This window comes from Myripristis murdjan, chromosome 9 (assembly GCF_902150065.1).
Source record: "Myripristis murdjan chromosome 9, fMyrMur1.1, whole genome shotgun sequence".
NCBI lineage: Eukaryota > Metazoa > Chordata > Actinopteri > Holocentriformes > Holocentridae > Myripristis > Myripristis murdjan.
In genome coordinates, this window is record NC_043988.1 from 29,261,456 (window position 1) to 29,286,482 (window position 25,027).

At 40.9% G+C, this 25,027-nt stretch overlaps 3 protein-coding genes across 4 annotated transcripts in view; 2 read left to right on the top strand and 1 right to left on the bottom strand.

Moving 5' to 3' along the window:
• Nucleotides 1-994: 994 nt before the first annotated feature.
• Nucleotides 995-13,963, top strand: fbxo21 (F-box protein 21). Of its 2 annotated transcripts, none has more exons than XM_030060170.1 (12): nucleotides 995-1,244; nucleotides 4,972-5,107; nucleotides 5,443-5,552; nucleotides 5,752-5,873; nucleotides 6,244-6,390; nucleotides 6,665-6,801; nucleotides 6,912-7,048; nucleotides 8,076-8,255; nucleotides 8,677-8,809; nucleotides 10,064-10,254; nucleotides 11,259-11,416; nucleotides 12,637-13,963. In XM_030060170.1, exons 1-12 carry the CDS (start codon nucleotides 1,021-1,023, stop codon nucleotides 12,897-12,899), a joined length of 1,938 nt encoding a protein of 645 aa, XP_029916030.1. In that variant the 5' UTR covers nucleotides 995-1,020; the 3' UTR covers nucleotides 12,900-13,963. The 2 variants fall into 2 exon arrangements, with proteins under 2 accessions (XP_029916030.1, XP_029916031.1); XM_030060171.1 differs by having other exon boundaries at nucleotides 5,458-5,552.
• Nucleotides 13,964-14,273: 310 nt separating this feature from the next.
• On the top strand, nucleotides 14,274-22,959 carry tesca (tescalcin a). The gene is made up of 8 exons (XM_030060781.1): nucleotides 14,274-14,381; nucleotides 16,298-16,367; nucleotides 17,096-17,176; nucleotides 18,245-18,384; nucleotides 21,021-21,082; nucleotides 22,501-22,608; nucleotides 22,710-22,757; nucleotides 22,848-22,959. Exons 1-8 carry the CDS (start codon nucleotides 14,321-14,323, stop codon nucleotides 22,929-22,931), a joined length of 654 nt encoding a protein of 217 aa, XP_029916641.1. The 5' UTR covers nucleotides 14,274-14,320; the 3' UTR covers nucleotides 22,932-22,959.
• Nucleotides 22,960-23,890: 931 nt separating this feature from the next.
• The window catches only part of fbxw8 (F-box and WD repeat domain containing 8), a 32,528-nt gene continuing 31,391 nt past the window's right edge, over nucleotides 23,891-25,027 (bottom strand). Inside the window, exon 11 of the mRNA XM_030060780.1 lies at nucleotides 23,891-24,439. Coding sequence (XP_029916640.1) covers nucleotides 24,274-24,439 — 166 coding nt within the window. The 3' untranslated portion in view covers nucleotides 23,891-24,273. The remainder of the gene's footprint in view (nucleotides 24,440-25,027) is intronic.

A 25,027-nucleotide genomic window follows, 5' to 3' on the forward strand; every position in this document is an offset into this window, starting at 1 on the left:
CACGCACTGTATTTAAATCAAGATGTAGTACAGTGCTAAAAGCTGAGGTGGACATTTTTTAGTCTCATAACCTGGGTTGAACAGGTTGAATTATAGGCCTGCTATGGTGAAAACACTCCCAACCAAACTTATTACAATATCACACCACAAATGTCCTTTATAAAATCAACAGGGAGCCAGTGGTTATCCTTCTTGTTCCGTGAAGATTATCTCTGGTTCCTGTTCATTTTATAACGGCCATACATGTTTTATTTTACATATTCTCATAACTGCTTATTTATGAGAGGCTACCAATTGTCTTGGCAAGAGATATTTCTATTAAACACAGCTTCAATCAAGATATTAATACTACTACTACTACTGCTACCGCTTCTTCTCATTGTTATTATTATTATTATTATTATTATTATTATTATCACAAACCAACATAGTAACATAAGGAGTGTAGTTGTAGTTGTTGTCAACTCTAGTGACTCTTTCTTCATTTCACCTGGTTCTCTCTCTCTCTCTCTCTCTCTCTCTCTCTCTCTCTCTCTTTCTCTCTCTCTCTCTCTATCGATCGATATCTATAAACATATATATAGAATGGAAATGGAAAGGAAATTTTTAGACTAAAATGTATATAAATAACACACATACTGCAACCTACTAAAGATATTTGTTCTGTGCAGAGATCAGTGCAGAGGTCAGTGGAGGAATACACAGGTGACTGACAGTGGTCATGGTCTCTCTCTCTCTCTCTCTCTCTCACACACACACACACACACACACACACACACACACACACACACACACACACACACACACACACACACACACACATCTTTGATTGGCTCCGAGCAAGCTCTTGCACACTGAAAGCCAGGACTGCTGAATCCACTGTATTGCTCTCCTTGCCTTCCTCCGTCCGACCAGCCAATCACAGAGCGAGCTGCCCGCGGTGCTAAGCTCCAAGCCCCACCCCCTGCGCCATAAAGGGGCGGGGCCTGGACAATGAGGTAATCGGGGTAAACAGTAAAGATGGCGACGTCTGTTGCTAGAGAGGGGCATCTGAGTGTAAATGGGATTACTTGCGAGCCCCAAGCTAAAAAACTGACCGACCTGCCGACCGAGCTGCTCGAACACATTTTGTGCTTCCCTGTCCTGAAACACGTCGACATTTGTAACGTCTCCTGCTGCTGTAAGCGTCTCCACGACGTTTGCCATGGAAGAGGGAAGGTCTGGGGACACCAGTACAAACGCAGGTGCCTTGAATTGATTTCTTCCACCGTATCTCCTCTTAGTTTTGACTTTTGCTTGTGTTTTTCTTCCCTAATCGTCTTAAGAAAGAGCCTCCCTTGTGTTATGATAATTTTGAACCACCATACTGGGGCAGTGGCCAGCATAAACCCTCTACTTAACAGTCATTTCAGGCAACAGAAAGCCTTTCTCTCTCCTGAACCTCAAATAATATCTTAATTTTCACACATAGTGATGTTTAATGACATGCTTGACAACAACCCAATATGGTTGAATATATTTTCCCCCCATTCAAAACCAAAGTGTGTGAAGTAGAGGGTTAAAGATGGCTTAATAAGCAGAGGGTGTCATGCCGGTCACTGATGAGTTAATACTGTGGATTTAACATGGTGTCAGGGTGAAATGTACTGGCTGAGATCCCTGCCACCTGTGAGCCGTGATGGGAACACATCAGAAAACTGCAAACAAAGAATTCAGCAGTTCAGGTTTGTGCGTGTGTGCCAGCGAGAAAGATAAGAAACCAGAAAAAAAAAAAAAAAAAGTTACAGTGCTCGCCATTGCTCCACTGTTGCTGTGAAAAAGCACAGGAGCTGAAAAACACAATCACTGAGGTGGATCCATGATGATGAAGATGGAACCACTTACTAGCAAATTTGAGGACTACTGCACTCCAAGGAGAAAAAAAAGACTTTACATATGGAAGACATATTTTTGAACGACAGCGCACAAAGGTCAGATTTGATCAATTTCTAATAGATCTCAAGATTTTGTCCAAGAACTGTGTGTGTGTGTGTGAGCATTTGCTGAATGGGATAATAAGAGATCACACATTGAAGGCATTAGAGATAATGACCCTCGCAGGAGACTGTGAAGAGAAAACGCCGGAGAAATGTATCTATGTACACTCAGTGGCCACTTTATTAGTCACCTGCACAGTCTAATACAATGCAATTCAACGGCACTGCCATAACTTTACTGTTATGATGCCTATAATGTTCTGTTGTCTTTTTGACACTGTCATAGAGGTGTTAATTAAATTTTATGATTAACAATGTGGTTATAGTTAGTGGTGTTGGTTTTGTACTGCACTGCATTATATGGCGAGGTGTATCTAAGAGTCTGCCCCCTCATGTGTATAAATAGAGAGGACAAAAATCAGAAACACCTCAGTATAATGAAGTTCAGTACAAACTGCAACCTCAATAATAAACATATAATTAAATTGATACATCCCTGACAATGTCAAGAAAAAAAAAATTATAAACTTTGCAAAGATTGAATTTATAGCAGAGCTGTTAGAGCATTGGATTATAAAGGTGTACCTTTACAAAAAAAAAAAAAAAAAAAGTGGCAACTGAGTGTTTGTCGTGCTGCAGAATGCACATGGCAACAGATGCTCAGCTTAACAGGCACAGAGGGTAACAGAGCATCTACACACTGTGACCCAAAATATGCAAGCTGCCCTCATGCAGGAGCAGGGAGGGAGGGAGAGAGAGAGAGAGAGGAGTGCTACAGCGAGGAAAGAGGGACAAATGCGACAGTGTAATGACAACATGTGTGAAAGGGAAAAGTTGATAAACTGTAGTGTGGACAAATGCAAGAGGAAGATGCCGTGCATATGCAAAAACATGTACAAACTGCAAGGAAACAAAGGTAGTTGACAGCATAAGCTTAAACATAAATGCAGCCACAAGCCAAATAGAGGAAAATGCATGGCATACGGAGCTGGACATAAAAGGAAATCCTGTAAGATTCAAAATAGCCACAGCAGTACAAGCAAATGCAATTCCCTAAAGACTAGCCTGGAAAAAAGTCCTATTCATTCTACATGAGAAAGTCAGAGATGTCTCTCTAGTTATGGAGGAGACAAGCCACCCATTGGAGGTAAATGCAGTTTTGTGCACTCTGAAAGGAAAGACACACGTTTGAATTCTCAATTGTGGACCTACTAGCAGTGTAACCATTATTATGCCTTAAGGACTGTGAAAAACCAAAATTAGTGAAACTGATAAGGAGCGTGGGATGACAAACAGCAGCCATGCCATTTTGGAGGAGTATCAGGATGTATTTGGTGGCTTAATATGCCTAAAAAAAAAACATACTAAATACAAATCAAATAGATGCTACCCCTGTTATTATCACTCACTGATAGACAAAAAAAGGAACTGCAAACTATGGGAAAGATGGAAGTCATTGAAACCCAACGGCAGCCTACAAACCTGTTTAAACCGAATAGAGCTCAGTGCTGCCATATGGAGACGACCTACCATGGGGACGAAATTATGAGCAAGCTGGCTGGGGCTACACACTTCAGCACACTGGATGCCAGTTGTGGATACTGCAAATACAGTCACAGAGGACTTGTCATATCTAATCACCTTCAATACACCATTTGGAAGATACAGATAATTGTGCCTACTGTTTGGAATAAACAGTGCACAGGAGATGGTTCACAAGAGGATATCACAGATGTTTGAGGATACTGAAAGGTTTGAGACCTACATTGATTATGTGATAATATATGCAAAAACACGTACAAACAACAACAGGAGACTAAGACGAGTGCTGAGGAGAGCCAGAAAAATAAACCTGAGGTCCAACAAGGGGAAAAGCATAATGGACATCTGTGAAGTGAAATACTTGAGTCACATTCTAAGTCAGGACTGAATCAAACTTGACCACAGCAAAGTACAGGCTATCATGGTGACACCATAGTATAAACCTGCACTCGAGAGGTTTCTGGGTATGGTAACAAACCTAACAAAATCCATACCCGCCTCAACAATCGCTGAACCACTGAGAGAACCACTGCAGAGAGAGGTGGTACGGCACTGGAACAAAAAGCATGAAGAAGTTATAAACAACATCAAAGAGACTCTTGTGAATAGGGCTGAAACACTGGGATACTACAATGTCAAGGAGCCAGTGAAACCATCAGTCGACGCATTCAAATCAGAGCTAGCTGCTGTACTGTTGCAGAATAGCACAGTGGTTTCATATGCTTTGGAAACACTGACCAAGGCATAAGTCAGCTATGCCCGGACTGAAAAGGAAATGCTTGCTATTGGGTGTGGTTGTCACAAATTCAATCAGTTCACGTATGGTAAAACAACAGAGGTCGAAACACACTACAAGCCACTGGTGTCTGTAGCCTAATACCTTGTCTGTTCATGTATTTTTCCAGTTTAGAAGTTTAAATTGCCTTTTTGTCTAACGCTAGGTGGTTTAGTGCACACACTCCAAGGGAGCTGTCAAGCGGTTGACATTCTGCTGATTCACCAAATTCACTGTCACGCCAGGGCAGCAAGAAGCAATTTGCTCTCGCAGACAGGTCAAGAAGAGCATAAATGAGTCAAAGAAAACACTCCATAACTCAGAGCCTAACCTACATTTTGCTCGGAATGACCAAAAATGAATTTGTGTGACCTTCAGTGTTGCAAATAGCCTGTGAGCTGCAGGAGAGTGCAGCTCCTGCCAAAACCTAAGCCCACCTCCTGACTGCCTTGGCTGTCAGTGCCATGTTACTCTCCTGATTGCTTTTCTACAAACAGAAAACACCGGGTCTGCAGCAAGTCAATTAATTGATTTTATTTAATTGACTGTAATATATCATTTGCTTCTTTTTTTAGTTAGTAGGCTTCTAAACTGATTCTGTACCTACCGCATTAATGCCCTGAATTGTGACTGTAATAAAACGGTTGACTGTATTTTACCTTTTATTACTTTCAACAGATGGCCAAGACTGCAGAAGTATTATCGACAGAATGAGTGTTGCAACTGGCTGAGAGAATACAGAACTCGCCATAGAGTTGGTATACAAATAAGAAGGACAGTGGAATCAGTTTCCAAGAGATTCTTCACTGAAGTAGTAAGCAATCCATTTAATTACCATTATATTACCAATCTTACTGATGCATTCGACTAGGCGGGTGCTATTGTAACTTAAGCATAGGCTAAATATGAATAGCTTCACTGAACAACAAAAGCATTCAAATTTATTTGATGGATCAGGGACGTTTTATTGATGTCATTTCTCACTTTTGTTCCTTTGCCAAAACTGTAGTTTTCCTTTACTGGAGCTATATACCACAATGTGCTGTTGTCATGTGTCCCTGTGAATTGGCTGGCTTATTGAATGTGAATGTGTGTGCAAGAAAAGGTGAGGTTGACATGTTCAAACTAACCCAGAGATCTGTAACACAGCCTTGCGTTGGCCAGGTGCTCGGAGATAGCTTTGCAGAGATCGAGTCGCTTGGAGCACCAGAGCACTTCTGTGAAGACGAGCTCCTCTTCATACTCAATTCAGATAAGAGGTGAGAACAACACTGCTTCCACAGTATGTACCTCAGTGGGAAACACTTGCTGGCCACATAATTCATTTGGCAGTCATTTATTAATGAGTTCATTGTGTTAATCCTCTCTTTTGATTGTTAAAGCTCCTTTTTTCTACTTTACTTTTTTTTTCACTTTTCCCCTTTCTGCATTCCCCTTTCCATCTATTGTCCTCACTAGGAAAAGCTTGACATTGAAGTACTATGCAAAGAAGATCCTTTACTTCCTTCGGCAGCAGAACATCCTGAGGAGTTTGAAGACCTTTCTGGAGCAGCCTGCAGAGCAACAGTCAGCTCTAGAAGGTGAGGTATCAGTGCAAATGTCAGCCATGCTAAATGCTGGTCTGTGTCCCTGTGCTCTGTGTCTCCATTGTCTCACTGTATGTTATCATATCATATCGTAATACATAGTAGATGTTATTTTAGGACAACGATAACTGGATAAGAGTTTGTTTGCCAGATGCTGAAAAGTTGTTTTTCCCTATTTAATTTAAATTAATTTAATTTTAGCTTTTCAAATATGACATTAACCCCTTTTTTTTAAAAAAAAAAAAAAAAAAAAAAAAAAAAAAACATTTTAAGGATTATTGTGGATTGTAGGATTGTAGGATTACTGTGGCCCGAGTAGCTATTTGATATGCATATCCTCCCTGGATCTCCTCTGCCACTCTAGGTGCTGTGCTGGTCGATCAGTATTGTAACCCACTGGCAGATGTCACTCTGGAGAGCATATCAGCCCAGGTGGATGAGATTACAGACAAGGTGAAGAAGATGCTGAGAATCAAGAACCCTTCCCACCCCAGCCTGAGGATCACTCAAGGTGGGCTTTCAAGTTCAGCACTCAGGAAAAGCACTTTTTTGTGGGTATTTTGTTTGTGTAGTTGTTTTCTCATTTCCTTTCCCCAGGCTTTTTCTCAGAATGCACCAGAACTATTTGAAGCTCTTTGGCTCGGGCTTCCCCTTCCCACTTCCCTCTGCATTTCGAAAAAATCAATAGAAATGTGTATTTGGGCAAAGATGCTAGCTGCATGGAATTCACATTTTCTCTCTCAACCCATGTTTTCATAAAATTCCTTTGCTTGTGTGCGATATAGGTGACTGTTTTGTCGTTGAGGACTTAGAGCTCCAGAGACAGGTGCTGTCCGCCATCAATTCTGTCTTATATGAGCAGCTTCAATACAAGGGCAACGAATTTGACTACTACAACCCTCTGAACTCTTACATCCACCAGGTGAATCTGACTCAGCAGATTTTATGGCACTTTTATCATTTATCTGACTATTCCCATTCATTTTGCAAAATTAAGATAAAATAACATGGAGCTCCTGTTTGTGCTTTAAGGTGCTACTACGCCACACAGGCATCCCCATAAGCCTATCCATCCTCTACATGACATTGGCAAGGAAGCTGGGCGTTCAGGTGGAGCCTGTCAACTTCCCCAATCATTTCCTGCTGCGTTGGTGCCAGAAACCAAGAGGGTACTGTTTGTAATGAACACAGCTCACATCCTGCTGAACATGGCCTTGGAGCTGGTGTCATTCTTGTTGTGTCTCAGGACAGTTATCATTGTTTCAGGTGGAGAGCTCAGCTTGAATGTTGAATGAGAGTGTTAAACCAGCCGGATACATTATCTTGTTGTCACATCCATTTTCCTCTCTAATATAAACAATCATAGGCCTCCTACTTTTTCTTGTATTCACCAGCACTCAGCTCGCCTTCCTCTAGTTGTAGGATTTATGAAGTGACATCAAGGTGTTACATTTAACCTTAATCTCAGTGGCTATGGGCTGCCACTGCACAGGGACCTTAAAGAGGCATTAAGTATGAATGACAATAAAAAAAAGTCTGAAGTCTGAAGTAAACTTGGACCTTTGTCAGTATCTATCAGAAACATGCATATAATGTGCCTCCTCCTACGCATGTTTCTGTCTCTCTCTCTCTGTCTTTCTCTCTCTACCTGTTGTCCCCTTGAGCTATGGTGGCTTGTAGTTGACTCAAATAATGAAGGCACATTTTCACAGTGGAACCATATAAGCTAACAAAGTATAATAGAGGTCTAATAACACATTTGGAGTAGGTTTAAATCCAATTAAATAAAACAGATAGGGTAACTGTATAATGCACAAAACCAAACATAATTTGCTATTGCTTGTATGATTTAGATAATAAGCACTTCAACGCTAGAAATCAACACAAAAATAGGCATTTTGAGGCAGCTACTGAGTTGCAGTATTTTTAAAACTTGACACTCTTCCTCAGGCCCATAGGGAACCTGTTTTTCCTGTCTGTTTTTTCATGTGAATTTTTTTAAATTCCAATGGACAGGAATGTTTTGTTCCAAAGAGTTTGAACCAGAAAGTAGGTTTTGAAAAACAAACCCTAGAAAAGTAATCACTGAGTCATTAATATTGGTTATAACAAGAACCGTAATCATGTGAACCAACTACAAGTTAATTAGCATTGGGTGTCCATGAAATTTGTTTACATTTTGCATTCTCCCTGCAGGAGTGAAGACATCTACGACTTTATCTACACTGACGCCTTTGGTAAAGGCAAGCAGCTGACCGCTAAGGAATGCGAATACCTCATCGGCCACCAGGTGACGGCAGATTACTACAGTGCCATCAGTACGACCGAGGTGCTGCTCAGGATGGTGGGAAACCTGCTCAACATCGGCAAGAGAGGGTAAGAAGTCAGGAAAATTAAACTGCCAACTTTTACCAATAGCACAGTGTCATTGGCTGATGTGTAAATGGATGGATGACAGGTGGGGATGGCTGGATGATGGATGGATGGGCGGATGGATTGATAAATGAGTGTCTGGGATATTGATGGATGGCACCCAATATTATCTCTCAGGGACCAAGAAATATTGTTTTGTGGACTTGTAGTAACAGTAACTTGTAACAGTCATTTTGAAAAAAGCAACATCATTTCATAGTGGTCTATATTTATCAGCTAACTAGACAAGGAGGAGCTTTGCAACCTCTCAGGGACTGTGTCCAGTTTGAATAATGCCAAAATAGTTGATTGGATTGGATAAAATGGATGAATTAGCTGTCTGGTTTAATTGCATTACCTCAGTGTACACTGTGGTTTATTTCAGAGAGGGCAATGAGAAATCCTACCAGCTACTGAGAGACTCTCTGGACCTCTACCTCACCATCAACCCAGACAACGTCCAGTACCTGCTGCTGCAGGCTCGCCTCTACTTCCACCTCGGCATCTGGCCAGAGAAGGTCAATACACATAACCTTGCCTTGATTTAATGAAGTAAATACAGCCTTAGAGCATAATGCCTTTTTATGTTACTTTCTATAACAAAGATGTTGCAATGTTTGTAGTTTATAAATTAATTATGGTATCATGGCATAATTACAGGAAGCAATGTGTCTAATTCCAGTGGTACTGTTAGTGTGAGCATTTAACAAAAATTAAGGCCATCCCCATAAACCCCTTTTCTTCCTATTGAAGGAGTATGTCACCACTTGCTCTCCCTCTTCCTCGGCCACCCGGCCACAACTGTCCGTGCTTTCCATTCTTTTGCCTTACTGAAGAGAATAAATGTTGGAGGTTTACATTATTGTATTTTTAGGGCTGTCAAAATTAACATGTTTAATGCATGTGATTAATTTCAGGACCTTAGTGTGATATATAGATATAGATATCGATTGCAAATTTTCTTTCAAGAAGCTTCCTGATGGATCTCTGGACAGAAATAATGTCATATGACACGTTACAACATCGTGTTGTTCTGTCAGACTATAGCAAGGTTAAAATATCAGCTAAACGACAAACAGGTTTATGTTAGCCTCCAGTGGCAGCAACGTGTAAAGCAGTGGTGCTCGTCTGTGCTGTCAAGCCACACTTATGGAGCCTTAGGGGCAAATCTGTCAACACAACAAAACTGCCTGATGCAGTTGCTAAATGGTTTTCCATGGACTGTCAGCCCATCAGCGTTGTTGAAGACAACAGCCTGAAAAATATAGATTACATCAAATAATCCATCCTATAAAGCCCCTTAAAGAGCAACAGTTGTTTCCAAAATACACTATAAAGCAGTGAATGGGTAAGCAAGCAAATAATATAATAGTTATATAATCCACTGATTATCATGTGATAAACGTTTGACAGCCCAGTTTATTTTATTTTTTTAATTTACTTTTTACAGTGTTTGGCCATTGCAAGAAACTCTGAAATGTTGAACTTCATTTGCCCACAGCAACCACAGTTCTGTGCTGTAAAGCCGTAGCTGCAGATTGTGGCTCATGTTGCACCATTAAAGAAAAGCTTTTTATAAAGTAGTCGACCCTAATAATAAAGAGCATTCCATGTGTTCATTTCCTGCCTAATAATTTAATCTATAACTGACTTAGGCTCTGTGAACAGCAGAGGGACAGACGTGTGGAATGTTGAGTCGATCAGCCACTTGCAGGTTTTCTAAGTTTACACATAACTCCTTTTTATCTGTTGACATTTGCCATCCATCGCAGGTGCTGGACATCCTGCAGCACATTCAGGCCCTGGATCCCTCCCAGCACGGCGCAGTGGGCTACCTGGTGCAACACACACTGGAGCACATCCAGCATAAGAAACTTCCCGTGGAGCCCGAGGTGAAGAGGCAAGGTGCTGCAGAGCACCTGGAGGTCCAGTACTCTGTGGGCCTTATCATGAAACACAAGAGGTTAGTCACACTAACACAGAGAGACCGGTGACTCATCCATCCTGTAGGTGTTGAACATTCGCCCTCTTCTAGCCAACTGCTTGTCCATTTATCTGTACCACTGCAGTTTTTAAAATGACTTATGTATATATCCCCCTGGTCTTGTGAATCTTTTTGTCCTTTCACCAATTGTGTGTTTTTAAGCACAACTCCCCATCTGTCCTTCAACCTGCCTTGTGTAAATTTGTCCATTTTAGCTACATAATGATGAATATTTAAAAAAAAATCCATAATCCAGCTCCAAGTAGCTTCCTGTGACAATGGTATATAAATACATGTCTGCTTTGCCACTCTCAATTACTAGAACACAGTCTTAGAGTTTATGTAAGCATTTATATTTTATTTCTCTAAACATCCAGTTTCATGTAGTTCAGTTTCCAGTCTTTCCTGGGGGAAAATCCCCTGGCACGCAGGAAATTGTGCTTTATTTTTCAAGCAGCAGCAACAGCAGATTGGAATAAATTAAAAAAGAAAAAAAAAAAGAAGATACTGGGTAGATCAGATGATCAGGATTAGCCATGATGGTTGAACAGGAAAACAAGAGCACCATCTACAGTCTGCTTCATCAACAGAAAATCCAGCATAAGACATGACATTACACGCCACACTGATTATCATGTGATTGGGACAGGAAGTGTATTGCAGAAACTAGAGCAACAACAGTTAATCAAAAATTGATTTATTATTGTCTATTAACGTAATGCCAAGTTAGTTTGATAATCAACTAATCATTTTGAGTCTTTTTATAGAAGAAAATGTCCAAATTCCCTGATTCCAGCTTCTCAGATGTGAATATTTTCTGGTTTCTTAAGTCCCCTGTGACAGTAAGCTGAATATCTTTGGGTATATCTTCCCTCCATGAGTAAAGCTATAATTGTTTCCATGAAAACATGCGTCTTGTTTGATCTTCTTATATAACGCCTGAGTGTGTGTGTGTGTATGCGTCTGTCCTGTCCCTCCACCAGGTCAGGTTATAACTGTGTGATCTACGGCTGGGACCCCAAGTGCACCATGAGCCAGGAGTGGATCACCACCATGAGGGTCAACCAGCTGTCCAACGGGGCCAACCAGCCTTTCTACAACGTCCTGGTGCAGGATGGGACGTGTCGCTACGCAGCACAGGGTAGGGAAAATACACACACACACACACACACACACACACGCACACACACACGGTAATGTTTACTGTCCTTAGGGTGAATGGTCAGTGATTCACAATAACATGTAAGAAAAACACATTTCTAATACACAAATGCCCTTGAGAAATAATTGTTTTTCACCTCTAGGCTTCCACTAACAGTAAGTCAAGTTTAGTATCCCAGCATGAGCAAAATAAATCGGCCCTTGTCACCAAAGTTCACTTTTTTCTGGTTCTGCCAGCTCTTAAGTAGGCATTACCTTTATTTTTGGTTTTCACAAGCCAAAGTCATTGAGAACCGAAACAGTTTCAGGCATCTTATCTGATGAGCTGTATATTCCTGCAGTGTTACCACAGTTGCATTTGTTGTAAGCATATTATTTCCTGTTTGGTTAGGATAAAAAGCCAGATGCAGTGTAAGCATCACTGTGTATGTTATGGAATGCAACAGCTAACATTTATTTCAAATGTTTAGTGTCCCTTGAGGGAAATTTGATTTTGAGAACGCTTATAAATTTGAACACATAACATATCACCTCATTTAGAGAAAATTACTACTGTGTAAACAAATATAAAGGAAAGTGCTTATTGTTAAAACCGGAGAGTATGCTAATACAGCACAAAAGGAATTTCTCAGCAGTGGGAAAAACCAAGTTCTTATACGGGCATAAGAGCCTACATAATTAATGCGCAAATTAAGTAATCTAATTGCAAGTTGAACAAATGAATCCCTGTAACACATGGTATGCAGGACATTATGTTGTCATGGTGGCATCTGTGTGTGGGTGGACACATTGTTGTAAACACAATAACTCAAGTGCCATATATAACACAAACAGCATACTTACACCACAAGTTCCCCATTTAGAGTACATGAGATATTTGATTTTTGAGCACCTGCATTTGCAAATTTATGGGGAAGAAATATATTTGCCTGGAAACTTCTGTAACTACACAAAATGTAAATTTACAGTTTGTTCTGCATGCAGTAAGCTATGTAAAGACAGGTGTTTTGACATAGACTCATTGTCAGTGAGGAAATTAATCTTATTAATGCATTATTCAACACCACAAGTTATTTTTAATATATAATGGTGATTATGGTGGGCCATTATACAGGTAAAGTGCATCTTCTTCTGCTTAAACTCAGTTGTTAGTTGAACATCTTGTCAGATTATCACACTATTCCTCCTGTTGCTCCTCAGAAAACCTGGAGCCACACTCAGAGCCTCTGGAGATCGGCCACCCAGAGGTGGGGCGTTACTTCTCCGAGTTCTCCAACACCCACTATGTTGCCAACGAAGAGCTGCAGACACGGTACCCAGACGACATGGTCAAGACCCTGAGCATGGTGCAGGAGCTCTACCACAGACTGGCGCCCAGCTCTGACCACCAAGACCAAGCTCCTGCCACAGACCAAAACAGCCACCAAGCCATGCCCATGCAGCAGAGTAGCTCTCCCCAATAACCTGCCAGCCCAGGTCACCCATTCTCAATTCACAGTCCACTTAGCTGTTGTTTTACTTCATATATTTTAGGCTCTGTCTCATTTACTGATTCACAAGCGTAACAATGAGGTTACTGCAGCGGTAACATTACCAGTCAGCGTATTTCCAGAAACTGATCATTTGGGGTAGCAAAGAATTAATAAATCAGTCGTGATTTTTGCCGCATCCCTTCAGTGTTCCTGTACAGCTTTGGTATGTAAGTATGGAAAATGTATTTGGTCATTTTCCAATCTGGAAAAGTGCCATAACTTTAGTGCAAAAAGTCCAGAAAGCATGAAACAAAGGTTATTCATTGCTGATACACAGTGGACACCTGTTACTGTCACAGATCCTGTCATTTCACTTTAAATTTGTTGTGAAGAATAACCTCTCGCTATAAAGAGATATGACCTCGTTTACAGTCATGAAACTGCTATTACAATGCATCATTCTGACCAATCAAAATATTCAAATCCATTTAAGGAATTGTGGTATGTATTTAATTTTAAAATGAATTGTGAGCAGGAACCCTGCTCCTTTTTATTTAAACTTTACTTTTAAATCCAATGTTAGGGAGGAAAGGATTTAGACTGGGACATTTGAAGAGAACAATTAAGCGGCGCAGTAAATTCAGGATGGGTAGCCAGGTAAATCTCACCTAGCCATGAACCGACCCACCCCACCCCACATACACACACACACACCCCACCCACCATACTTGCTCCTCATTCTTAATACTCCCTATATAACACACATCCAAACACAGAGAATACATTGGAAATGGACTTTACTTTTATCTCCCTTTGAATTACATCTTTTAATCAATTCTCATGCACTTTCACATTTCTAGAGCATCTTAATTTTTTTCTGTATATTTACAAGTGAAACATTGCAGGATGTCTGGGCTCATCAATGTTGTTGAGCTGTTGATGGAAAATAAAACAAAGAAAAGTCTACAAAAGAGGAGCCAACATGGACAATGTCTTGAAACAGAAATGATTATAAGCTCTGTGGAAATTTGCAAATAAAATGTTTCAAGGCTGTTTTCCAGCTTTTCTTTGACTTATTACCTGCTGTGTTATAACTCAGTGGTCAGGGGGAGATCATAATAATTGTCGTACTGTTAGTTTTATTTTCTTACAGTAGCTGAAATGCATGAAAATATCAGTGCCAATGGTGATTTGCTGCAGGAAACGATTTAGCATCGCAAATAAAATCAAAGCATCAGCAATCAGTCATTTACCACCGAGTTTTGAGGTGTTTAGGACCTTGAGGACGCCAGATGTGTGTTGGACGGCAGCAGTCTCCAGTTTGTTGCGCTGACTTCCCTTTAGCAGCGCGATAAAGCAGCAGCTCCGAAAACTTTGCCCCGTCAAACCAGATTGTGCGCTTTGACGCAGCGATGGGAGCTTCGCAGACGCACTCCGAGCACAAGTTTCAGGACTTGGTGGACAAAACTGGGTGTAAGTAGGCAATTACCAACGGGGAATGAATATAACATGTACAGGAGATGATTTTTGTTGCTGAAAGGTTAGTGTTTCTGCAATAGTTTTTGAATAGGTTGTAGTGGATTCGGTTAGAAAATGAGACTCATGATCATCAGCTTTGCAAAAGTCGGGAAGTTTAAATTGAAAGGGACAGTAAACAGCATCGGTACAGTGTAGTGATCAAACAGCCGTCTTAAAAACTCAAAAACAAATGACACACAATGTTTATCGCTCTAATAAAAGCATTTTTTTTAATCTGCAACCCCATTAATATGTAAACTAATTCATGAGGAGGCAAAACACTTGAGAATACGATTTCCATGTGATCTTTTGTGTATCTTAGTCAAATTCAAACTCGTTAAACTTAATTGTGAGTTGGCAAGTGATCATGCTTCGACTCTAATGTAGCTATTAAGTCTGCACCTGTAAGTGTAAATGATACAGTGACACCGTCTGAATACACTGGATCAAGATCAGTGTGCGACAGATAGTTGCTGTCTCATCATTGACGACACGCAGTGAAATTTAATTGAATGATGAAAACAGTGTGGCAAAAACAATGTAGATTATGTCCCAAACTTTTTTTTTTTTTTTTTTTTGCCATGTGACCTTAAAAAGAGCGTTTCCTACTCGGTAAACTGGGTTTGGTTTCTTATCTGACATCAGTCATCCTCCGGTGTGGTGGGGTCGAAGTGTGGCTGCAGTAAATATGATCCTTTCACTCTTCCTGGACTCTCAGGAGGACCGAAAAGTTCAATGGAGAAATGAAACGGAAGGCGCACAGACACAGCAGAAGTGTGGGTTTAATTTTAGAAAGGGCGAGTGTCTTGATGTGGAGATTTTACACTTTAAGTTTGAGCTGCAGCGCACCCCACCTGCAGGGACTGAGCCCACCTTGTCCAGTAAGGTGTGGATGAAACTTTGGTTTATTGACGGTAATTCCCTCTGGGCAGGGCTTTTACCTGTTCATGTGAGTAGATTATTTACTTTGCACTGAAGAAATTTGGCCCTCTTTTTCATTAGACAAACAAGTTTATACTCGCAGGAGCTGAGACAAAGTGCATCCCTGGGTTGTTTGCTGTTATATTTGGCCTGGTTTTGTTTCCCCATAAGTGCTTGTGATTCATTGTGTTATATTTTCAGGGAAACTACTATAGACCAAATCATATCACAGGGGGGCAGAGGAATCCTCAGCTACACAATAAGCTTATCTGCATCTTAACTGAAATATTCGGCCTTATCAAGAACTATCTTTTTGTGAACGATTCCATGTTATTGTACTGCCCACGCAAACCCATAAACTTGTTTCTGCATGAGGCCACACTCTGCCTCGGCGCATATTCTTCATCCCACATTCAGTAGCAGTTACTGTTGCAGAAAATCCATTTAGCTGTCCGAGGGGGGAGAAGAAAAGAAAGAAGGTAAAAATAAACACCAGTATTTATTGAAACAATTCAAAATGCCAAACCCGTCTTGATATGGGACCAGACAAAGATAGTCACGTTATGTGGCCATTAGTCCACCTAACGAGTTAATGATTCAAGGAACTGTTTGAAATGGCATGTGAAGACAATCACATCGGTGCACAGTGTGTTTGTTTTTCCATTAGGCTGATAGTATTGTTGTACCACTCCATCTGATCAGCTGCTATTGGAACTGCATCCAGGAATACCATAATACATCTCATGTGAGAAGTTCCAGACACCAAGCAGTTGTTCTTGTTTGAGAGGGATCTTCTGCTTGTCACTCAATCATGTTAAACATCTCTAATGAACAATGGGGAGCGTTTGAATGTGGTCACAAAATGCCTGTTGATGGGTGTGGAGTCATTATGGGTGTATCAGTGGCATACTCTCATGTTGTCGGTGTTTGGCGTTCTTTTTTCCCTACAGTTTCCTTGGAGCAGATTATAAACCTTCACAAAAGATTCAAGCAGCTGAGTGGAAATGAAGACACAATAAGGTACAGTGTCCACCCCCTGTACACGTTGCATATAGGTTTCAGCTGGCTGCTCCAGCTCGACAACTACATATGGATTCAATGTAAACCACATGCTGGCCTCTGCAGTCGCCACTAAAAATGAAATACTATCTGCATTTTGACCGTGGGGATGAATTGTGGCCGTTTGTGATATTCTGGGACACAGAGGCTGGCACAGAGTCAAACAAGCACACATGACGATGCACACAGGCTGAACTAAAGCAAAACACAGACACGGAGCAGATACGGTATGTTGAAAGTTCAGAACACATCAAAGGCACGCGTGGCACATATGTTTATACAGTACATAAGCTTCACATGCACACCCGCATGGGCGCAGACACGTTTGGAAACTGAAATGCACACGCATTGACTCTGACATGCTGGTAGTGATGAATTACGCAGTCCATCCCTTTAAAAAGAAGCAGAGAACAAGACAATGCAGCAGGTATTTCTCCTACAGGCCACCTTGCGCCATACAAGTCACTTTCCCACATTGAAAAAGCTGAATGATGCTGTAAAATTACAGTAAAAGTCTTTTTGAAGCGAGTTAATCTGCATGTGCATGTCAATACTGTAAGTGAGGCAGAAAGAAATCTGATTAGTGATGCCGTCGATGACATTGGTATTTAAATCTGTACATTAGACTGCTAGGGTCTGAATAGCCAGTCTGCATTTGAGATAATGTAATTCCTCCTGTCGCATTGCAGCAGGGAAAACTTGGACAGCATACCAGCCCTCGCCACCAATCCAATCAGAAAGCAAATCATTGAAGCCTTCTTTGACAAAAGGTGGGTACAGTCAAGGCACATGGCACTTTACCTTTCTCAGGCTAACAGGCCGAATGTGCTGCATCTGACAGATTACGGCAACATAAATTCAAAACCAGGTCCTCTGTGTGTGATCTGGCAAGTCTGAAGCGCTTGTAACATCCATAATCATCAAAGAACAGTTTGTTTAAGTGATGAAATCTGGAATAGAGCTGGCCGTGTTACAAGCCGGCTAAACATATTGTATATTTTTCAAAATCTATGGGTAAAAAAAGCCCAAAGGGACACTGGACTACGTAGCTTTTATCATTTATTAGGTGCAGGGATTAATGTTTCGATGGGCCAAATGCATCTTCATAAGAGTCGGTGCGTGACTCTGATGAAACCTTTGTCCTTGCGTCTAATAAATGATAAATCCATGTGCTCCGGTGTCCCTTTGGGCTTTTTTACTCATCGATTCTGAGCTACACTGGCTTGTCCATCACTGCACTCCAGGCTCAAGCGCAAGAGACCGTGCGGTAGTTTGCTGAGCCTTCTTTCATTTCATTATATTTTGATCAGAAGAGGAGCTAGACTGATTTATTGATTCCCCCCCCCCATTATATCTGGCCAATATTTGCCTTTAAGACTGGATATCAGCCATTTGTGTCGTCCACTCCAATGTAATGGATGTTGCATCCTGATCACAGCTAAATAAAACAGTCTGGGAAACCTGTAATGAAATTTGATCTTCTGGACACATTTTATTTGTTCATTAATATGTTAATAAAGTCAGACATACTGACTTAAAAGTCTATCAACAAAAAGTAAATTTAATTAAAATATAGATATATTATATGAAAATAGGCTAGAGGAGCATTTCAGCTCCTAGTGTATGCTGATTCAGTTGGAAACACTGAATATTTCACTTTTGGGAATAAAAATGGTCAAATTTAAATGTAAATATATTGAATATTTGCCCAGTGTATTGGCTGTCGGTCACTTTGGTCTATAAGTGCCGGTGTAGGTTTCAACCCTGAAAAAAAAAAAAAACATACTGGGTGTTTTAATTCACTGAACCTTAACTTGGACTTCTTGTGTTTGAACCAGAAACCAACGTCAGGATGAAGTGGGCTCCTTCCACGAGATCGGCTTTGAGCAGTTCCTCATGGTCATGTCCCACTTTCGCCCGCCAACCCTGAAGACGACGGAGGAGGAGAGGGAGGTGATGAGGAGAGAGAAGCTTCGATGTAAGAAAACCGCTCTCCATTGCTCATATTTGTATTGCAATGCACTCCGATACTGTGTGGTGTCTTTGGGCCTGAACTTGCTCTCCTGCAGGCCCAGCGTGTGTGTGGCTCCCCTCTTGATTCTGCCAATTAAAAAATACCCGAGGGAAGTGGATTTTCCACTCATCTTCAGATAATTATAAACTAATTGGTGATGAGGCTGATCTAATTTCATTCATCGCCATCGTGCCACAGATACCTTGATGGCACATAGCTGTGTGTTAGCACCGTATCGCTCACTGTGTATCAGCTATCAAACTGGAGAGGCATGGAGGGATTTGAGGCATGGCTGGGAAGGTGGCCAGCACGGCGGCTTTACTGTCACAAGTAGCATGGCACTTCTGTGGAACCACAGACTGAACACACATTTTAAAGGGAAAAATCCACCCCTTCATCATGATTCATTCATTCATTCAACCTTTATTTATACTTGAGAGGTCATTGAGGGTCCACGCTCATTGACGATATTGAGCCAGGTACAAAAGTCAAAAGAGGTAAAACAGCAACAAAGAGACACAAATAGGGAAAATAAAAAAGCATTAGTCTTCCAGGACAATTTGATAGATCAATTTAAATAGTTAAAAATTAAAATAAACAGTTGCAAAACACATGTAATACAAGTACAACCAGAAGTTAAAATAATTAAAATATTTTTCTGTGTCATTAGTCTTTGATGTTAAATCCATGTAGGAATTATTTTGTCATGAAGGGTTAGAAATGACTTTTTTGATGTACCTGCTTCAGCCTGTTTCATCTACTTACAAATACAAAAAAATATTTTTCCTATACATCCACATTCTTCGTTTTAGCAAATTTTCCAGCTCTCAGCAGTGTTGTTTGGGACTATATCCTGTTAAAGAACACCACAAAAACATATCATCTGCAGTAAAATAGTACAAACGCACTCTTCAGCAGGCAATAGGCAGGTAAAGTCGTTTTTATTGTCATATGTTTATTGTCATCGTCACTAAAAAAGCTGTGCATTACGACCATTCAGCTACTTCCTGAGTTCAGTAGCAGATCAGTAGCAACATACATACATAACAAGGCGTGCATGCCAAACAACAGCAAACATAACATACATACTAATCATACCACTGACAAATAACACAATGACACACATCCAGGGGAGAGAAGCCTGTTGTCGTCGTCGACCGCCGTCTTCATGTCTTATTAACGCCGCTCTCCGCCCTCAAGGCCTGTCAATTATGCTGGGAATCTGCGTGACTCTTTATTTTTATTTATTTTTTTTTGCAAGATCTGTTGCTGTTAAGTTTTCCCACATGTAAATTCTTGACAGCTTGAGCTCCACAAAAGCATACCCCTCCAGCCAGTCATCCATTTGGCCAGTAATGTACGAGAAAATGAAAAACACACCCCTAGAAAACAAAAAGGGATAAGCAAAAATTCATTACGCCTTTTAAACACTTGTGTTTTACTGTTGCAGGGGTGGATTTTTCCTTTGACATGTGATCCAAGGTTGACATGTCTTGCGAAAAATTTTAAATCCCCTAAAAATGATTTCCTCTTGTGCTGCGACTTTGTGTGGGTTGTTTTCTCACTGCACAAGGAAATAAGAGTCTTATTACTTCCTCGTAAAATTAATGGTTTCACTTTTCAGTTTGAAAAAAGTGTGATCTCCATCCATTATAGGGTTACTTCTGACTGCTTACCTTCATTATTTGTTTTGTAAGGAAATGTTTTTGAACAGTTCACTATAATTGGAACGATTTTGTTTTTTTCCATGGGGTGAAATGAGGTGAAGACACTCAGCCAGGGGAAAGACATTCTTTCAAAGAAGCGAATATTGACGCAAAACCTTTGGGCATTGGGGTTTTGCTGCAGAAGACAATAACAACACGATGCAAGAGTAGCTTTGCAGCTGGGCCTCCTTAGCTTCACATGAGACATTTGTCTAAAGTTAATGTCTCAAAGTTGCACCCTGTTCCATCACCATGCCTGTTTTTTTTCCCCACACATTTGATTCGATTTTTATGTTGGGTAAAATCGATAAGTGAAAATAAATCAACTAGGGTCTCCCTTCTGTCACAATGATGAATTCTGCTCTCCCCGTGGATTGTTATGAAAGGTAAAAACGAGCCTTTAGGATGACAGCGTGACATTTAAGCTGACATTCTATCGAGCGCTCGGACGTCGCATCGGCAGCATAGTCAAAATGTCGCTGAACATTGCCACAAGAAGCAAATTGCCACCCTGGTTCTTAGCGACAAACCTGTAGCATTGTCATATGAACCGATCAATAGCTCACATCATTAAAATGTCAAAGTAAATGAGAGCAGTGACATTTTAAGGGATTTCCCTTGCCTCGCTGTAAGTCTTAACATTCAGCAGTTGCAGATGAGGCCTGAACCCGCCCGTTATTCAGCTCCTCCTTATCTGTGCATCGGAGAGCAAACATTGCTCCAATCACAATTCCTGCATCCCAACGTGGAGGAAATTGTCCATTAGTGAGATCCTGTGTTGTCAGAGCGCTCTCATTTGATGGTGGAGTGCTCCTTAGAAATTAGACCAGCCATCAAGTCCATCGAGTGCATTTCCTTTCTGTGCTGAATGTGCATTGTACTCTGTCTTCCCAGTCCTGTTCAACATGCACGACACAGACAGTGACGGCACCATCACTCTGGACGAGTACAGGAAGGTAAGGCAACAAGGAAGCTTAATCACATGGGTTTAGGCCAAATGGGATTATTGATTTATGTGGGGCTTTTAGGGTTTTTCAAAGTTTGGCAAGTAGTTGTAAAAAGAAACAGGGTGTGTGTGTGTGTGTGTGTGTGCGCGCACACTGAGATGCAGAGGTCGACAGTGAGATTATAGATCAGTGATACTCAATTTACAGCCTGTGGGCCAAATGTGGGCCCCCCCAGAGCGTGTTGAGTGGCCCTCTGGGGATTTTCTAATTCAAAATGACAAATTTATTCATGCAAGAATTTAAATGTTCAGCAGTGTCCCCTGGGTGTCACTTGGGAAGTTGCATATTAGCCTATCAGAGAGCTGTGTAGTGCACATAAGTGTTGACTTTATACAACCGTACAGAGATGAAGATAATTCTGCTCCCATAAATGTGCATTTCACGCTAAGAGCTTAAATCTGCTTTTCATTCTGTCACTGGTTGGAACAGCTTGTGTTTATGGTTTTTGTTTGTGAGTCATTCCAACATTTGAGTGATTGCATGATGGAAGAGGAAAATGTTGTGTAAACTCCAAATATAACCAAAACATTTCAAACTAAAATGCAGTTGCAGTTGCTAAATGCAATAAAATATGTGATTGATCTGTCATACAGTAGAGGCCAACTGTCAGTCCCTGTACCCAGTTAATTCAGTTAATAAGTCAGTTAATTTTTAAATAAAAAAGTTCAAATAAAGATAAGTTGTGGGCCTGTTAATGTTTATTCATTTTATCTGATAAATATCATTAATGCTAATGCAAATTTGGTTGTAGATACTAAAAAAAAACAAGAGGAAACTGCTGTCACGTAGTGTAGGGGAGATCAGCTGTGACATGGCATGCAGTTGTACAATATTTTTCGCTTGATTGATCGTCCGAAGATCTAAAACTCCACCCCGTCAGGCTCCAGGGACATGACGAGTACTACCACAGGGACCATGTAGGAGGTCAGGGAATCAAAAAGAGGGACTGGTTCCTCTGGTGGAAACAGGGGTTGAGGGTTCAAGGGTCCTCAAAAGAGTTTGTGTGATCAAAAAGGGCTAAAAGTGGGGCTGCAATATAGACGAGTATCCCATAACTTGTAAATGAAATGCTGTATTTTCACCCTGTTTGCCCAGTTTGCTGTCTGGTTACTGGCTCACAATCTTCAGAAATGAAAAATGGAAACTCGAGAGTGAAATACAAACCGTTGTGAGCACTTTCCGTTCAGAGAAAGACGGATTCCCCGGCGCTCGATTGTTCGTCTTTTTTGCTTTCGCTCCAATTTTGTCAAGCAGTTCCTGTCTCTACCATCTGGAGCTGACACTGTGCGAAGTTGCCTTGCTTCGCTTTTATCCTAATGCTGTTTTTCTGTGGCTGTTTATGTCGTGTTGTGTTGCTCTCTTCCAAGGTAGTAGAAGAGCTTCTGTCAAAAAGCGGTGCCATCGGGCTGGAGGCTGCCAAGGCGATAGCAGATGCTGCCATGTTGGAAGTGGCAAGCACAAATGTGCCCCACATGGTAATGGAAATTAACAGAAGTAAACCTTTATGATCACATACAGTCGCATTTGGCTATCTGCAGCTATGTAAAGTTAATTTGTCCCGTCCTTATCATTTCAGGAACCAGACGAATTTTATGAAGGAATTACGTTCGAGCATTTTGAACAGGTTTGAACCATTTCGAGTTTGTGAACCGTTGACTATGCGGACCACACTGGCTTACGCTGACAGAATGGCATCATGTTTTCTTTCCCACAGATCTTAAAAGGCCTGGAGATGGAGTCCAGGATGCACATTCGCTTTTTGGATGTGAACACCACAACGATGCATTGTGGGAAATGAACCTCTCAGAAGGAGTCAATTTCCTTTTTGAAGAAATATTTATGTTTTGCTGCTGTTTTTAGCAGAACCTCTCCAGTCTTCCACTGGAACAAAGCCAAACACTTTTGATATGTGTGCACTAATAATTTTCATAGCGTGACTGGGATATAATCAGACAACACACAGTGATGCCTCCCTTTTTATATATGAATTATGAAACTGCTCATGCGGTTTGAAGGTGTGTTGAGGCGTAGCAATCAAGTTCAATCCATGAATGTTCACTTTTAATACTAAGCTTTAAATCAAAGCATCCAGCATCAGATATTATATTTTCCATTGAAAATGTAATTGTCATTTTTTTTTTCGGTCAAGTATCTCAGAGATTCATTTTACCTTCCTTGACTCACATCTGTCCATCTTGTCATGACATCACTGTCCTCAAGACTAACATACTACCTCTCGCCATTCTCCTCATCTCAGATTGCGCTATTTTACAAATCTGCATGTAACCACCATGTAATGTGAACGTTTCATTGCCCTTTAGTGAAAAGGCTCACGTCAGGTTAAACCAACCGTGCTCTGCGGTTGCTCTGGCACTCGTCGGTCATCTGTTATGGCCAACATCCAAAGCATGAGACAGCAGGCACATACCATTCCTCCAGGGCTCCAGAATAGTCGCAGGTCTAATTTATCTGTTCCTCAGAGACTTTGTGTAAATACTGGTGTTCTAGCCTCTCGAGAAGACCAAGTCACTGAGAGCCACTCTGAAGTACTGTTGTATCCAAAGAACTATTTTTTAAATCACTACCAAATAAAGTAATGCATTCTACTTTCTTGTCAAAGACTTATTCCAAGCTTTACACTCAGTTATATGAATGAGTGAAATAAACTGATGAAATTATTATGACACAACAGCAAAGATAAAGAAGTTTTTTTCTATTAGAAAAGTGGGGAAAATAAATGCAATGAGAAGAATTCAGTTCAGTAGGTGAGGCAGAAATATTCCATCTTTTACTTCTGCTGATGTTGCAGGCAGCAACACAACATCCATTCATAATCCATGGATTTTTACATTGTTTTACAACAGTAATCCTATGCAATGTCTGGAGTGAGGCTACTGTAAATTACAGATTACAAATATTTACAGAACAGTTATAGATTACAGAACTACAGACATTGCATTTCCAAAAGAGACAGTTTAAAAACTTCTAAAACTAGGCGAATAAGAGAAAAGAAATTAAAAAAAAAAAAAAAAAAAGGTACAGTATGGAGATTCAGACTTCTCGAGGCTGAAAGTCTTACACAAGCTCTTTTGTTTATACACCCACACACGTCGCCCAGTTTGAGCTGGGGGAGCTGCGTGTCAGTGGGATGGGTGGGAGCCAGACAGCGCGTCGTAAGGCACTACCAGGCCGATGTTGTAGTTGTAGCCGTACGACTCAGCGTAATTGGACCTGCAGATGGGCAGGACGTGATCCTGGCTGGTGGCGTCCTCTGAGAAGTCATAATGGCAGACGACTCCCCTGTGTCTACAATAGAAAAAGCTTCATGTCAGCAAAAAGAACCAGAACAGCAGCACTCTTGTCCATGCTCATTGCCAAAAGGCTGGCGAATGTAACCTCTGAAGTGTATGTTTGTATTTTTTTGTGTTTAAAATGAGTATTGTGCATGGTGTAAACACTATGAACGGGTCTTCAGATGTGGTTTAAGTCTTGCAAATGCTGGTAAAAAGTCGTTTGAACAATGCACACTTAAGGTGCTGCGTGCAGCTCTCAACATGAATAAATTAGAGCCACACTAATTCTGAGGTGTTAGCATAATTTAAGTAAATCAAATCCACTGGCTTCCACGCCGCATTTTGAAATTGCCACCAGGGAGGATTTCACGGGAACAAAACCAAAGGAGGTGCAGGGCTTCCAGAGCAAATGCTGCGAGTAAAAAACATCTTTGCAACAGGAAGCAACAGAATTAATGAGAACTATGCGGTCTTAATTTCGAGAAGCAACTGCACACTGGCGTAAGATGAATGCCACCAGTCATCAATCATAAAGTGAAGCCAAGGTGTCATTACTAATTTGGCAATTAAAAATAATGTGTTAGCACAGCACCTTCGCTCA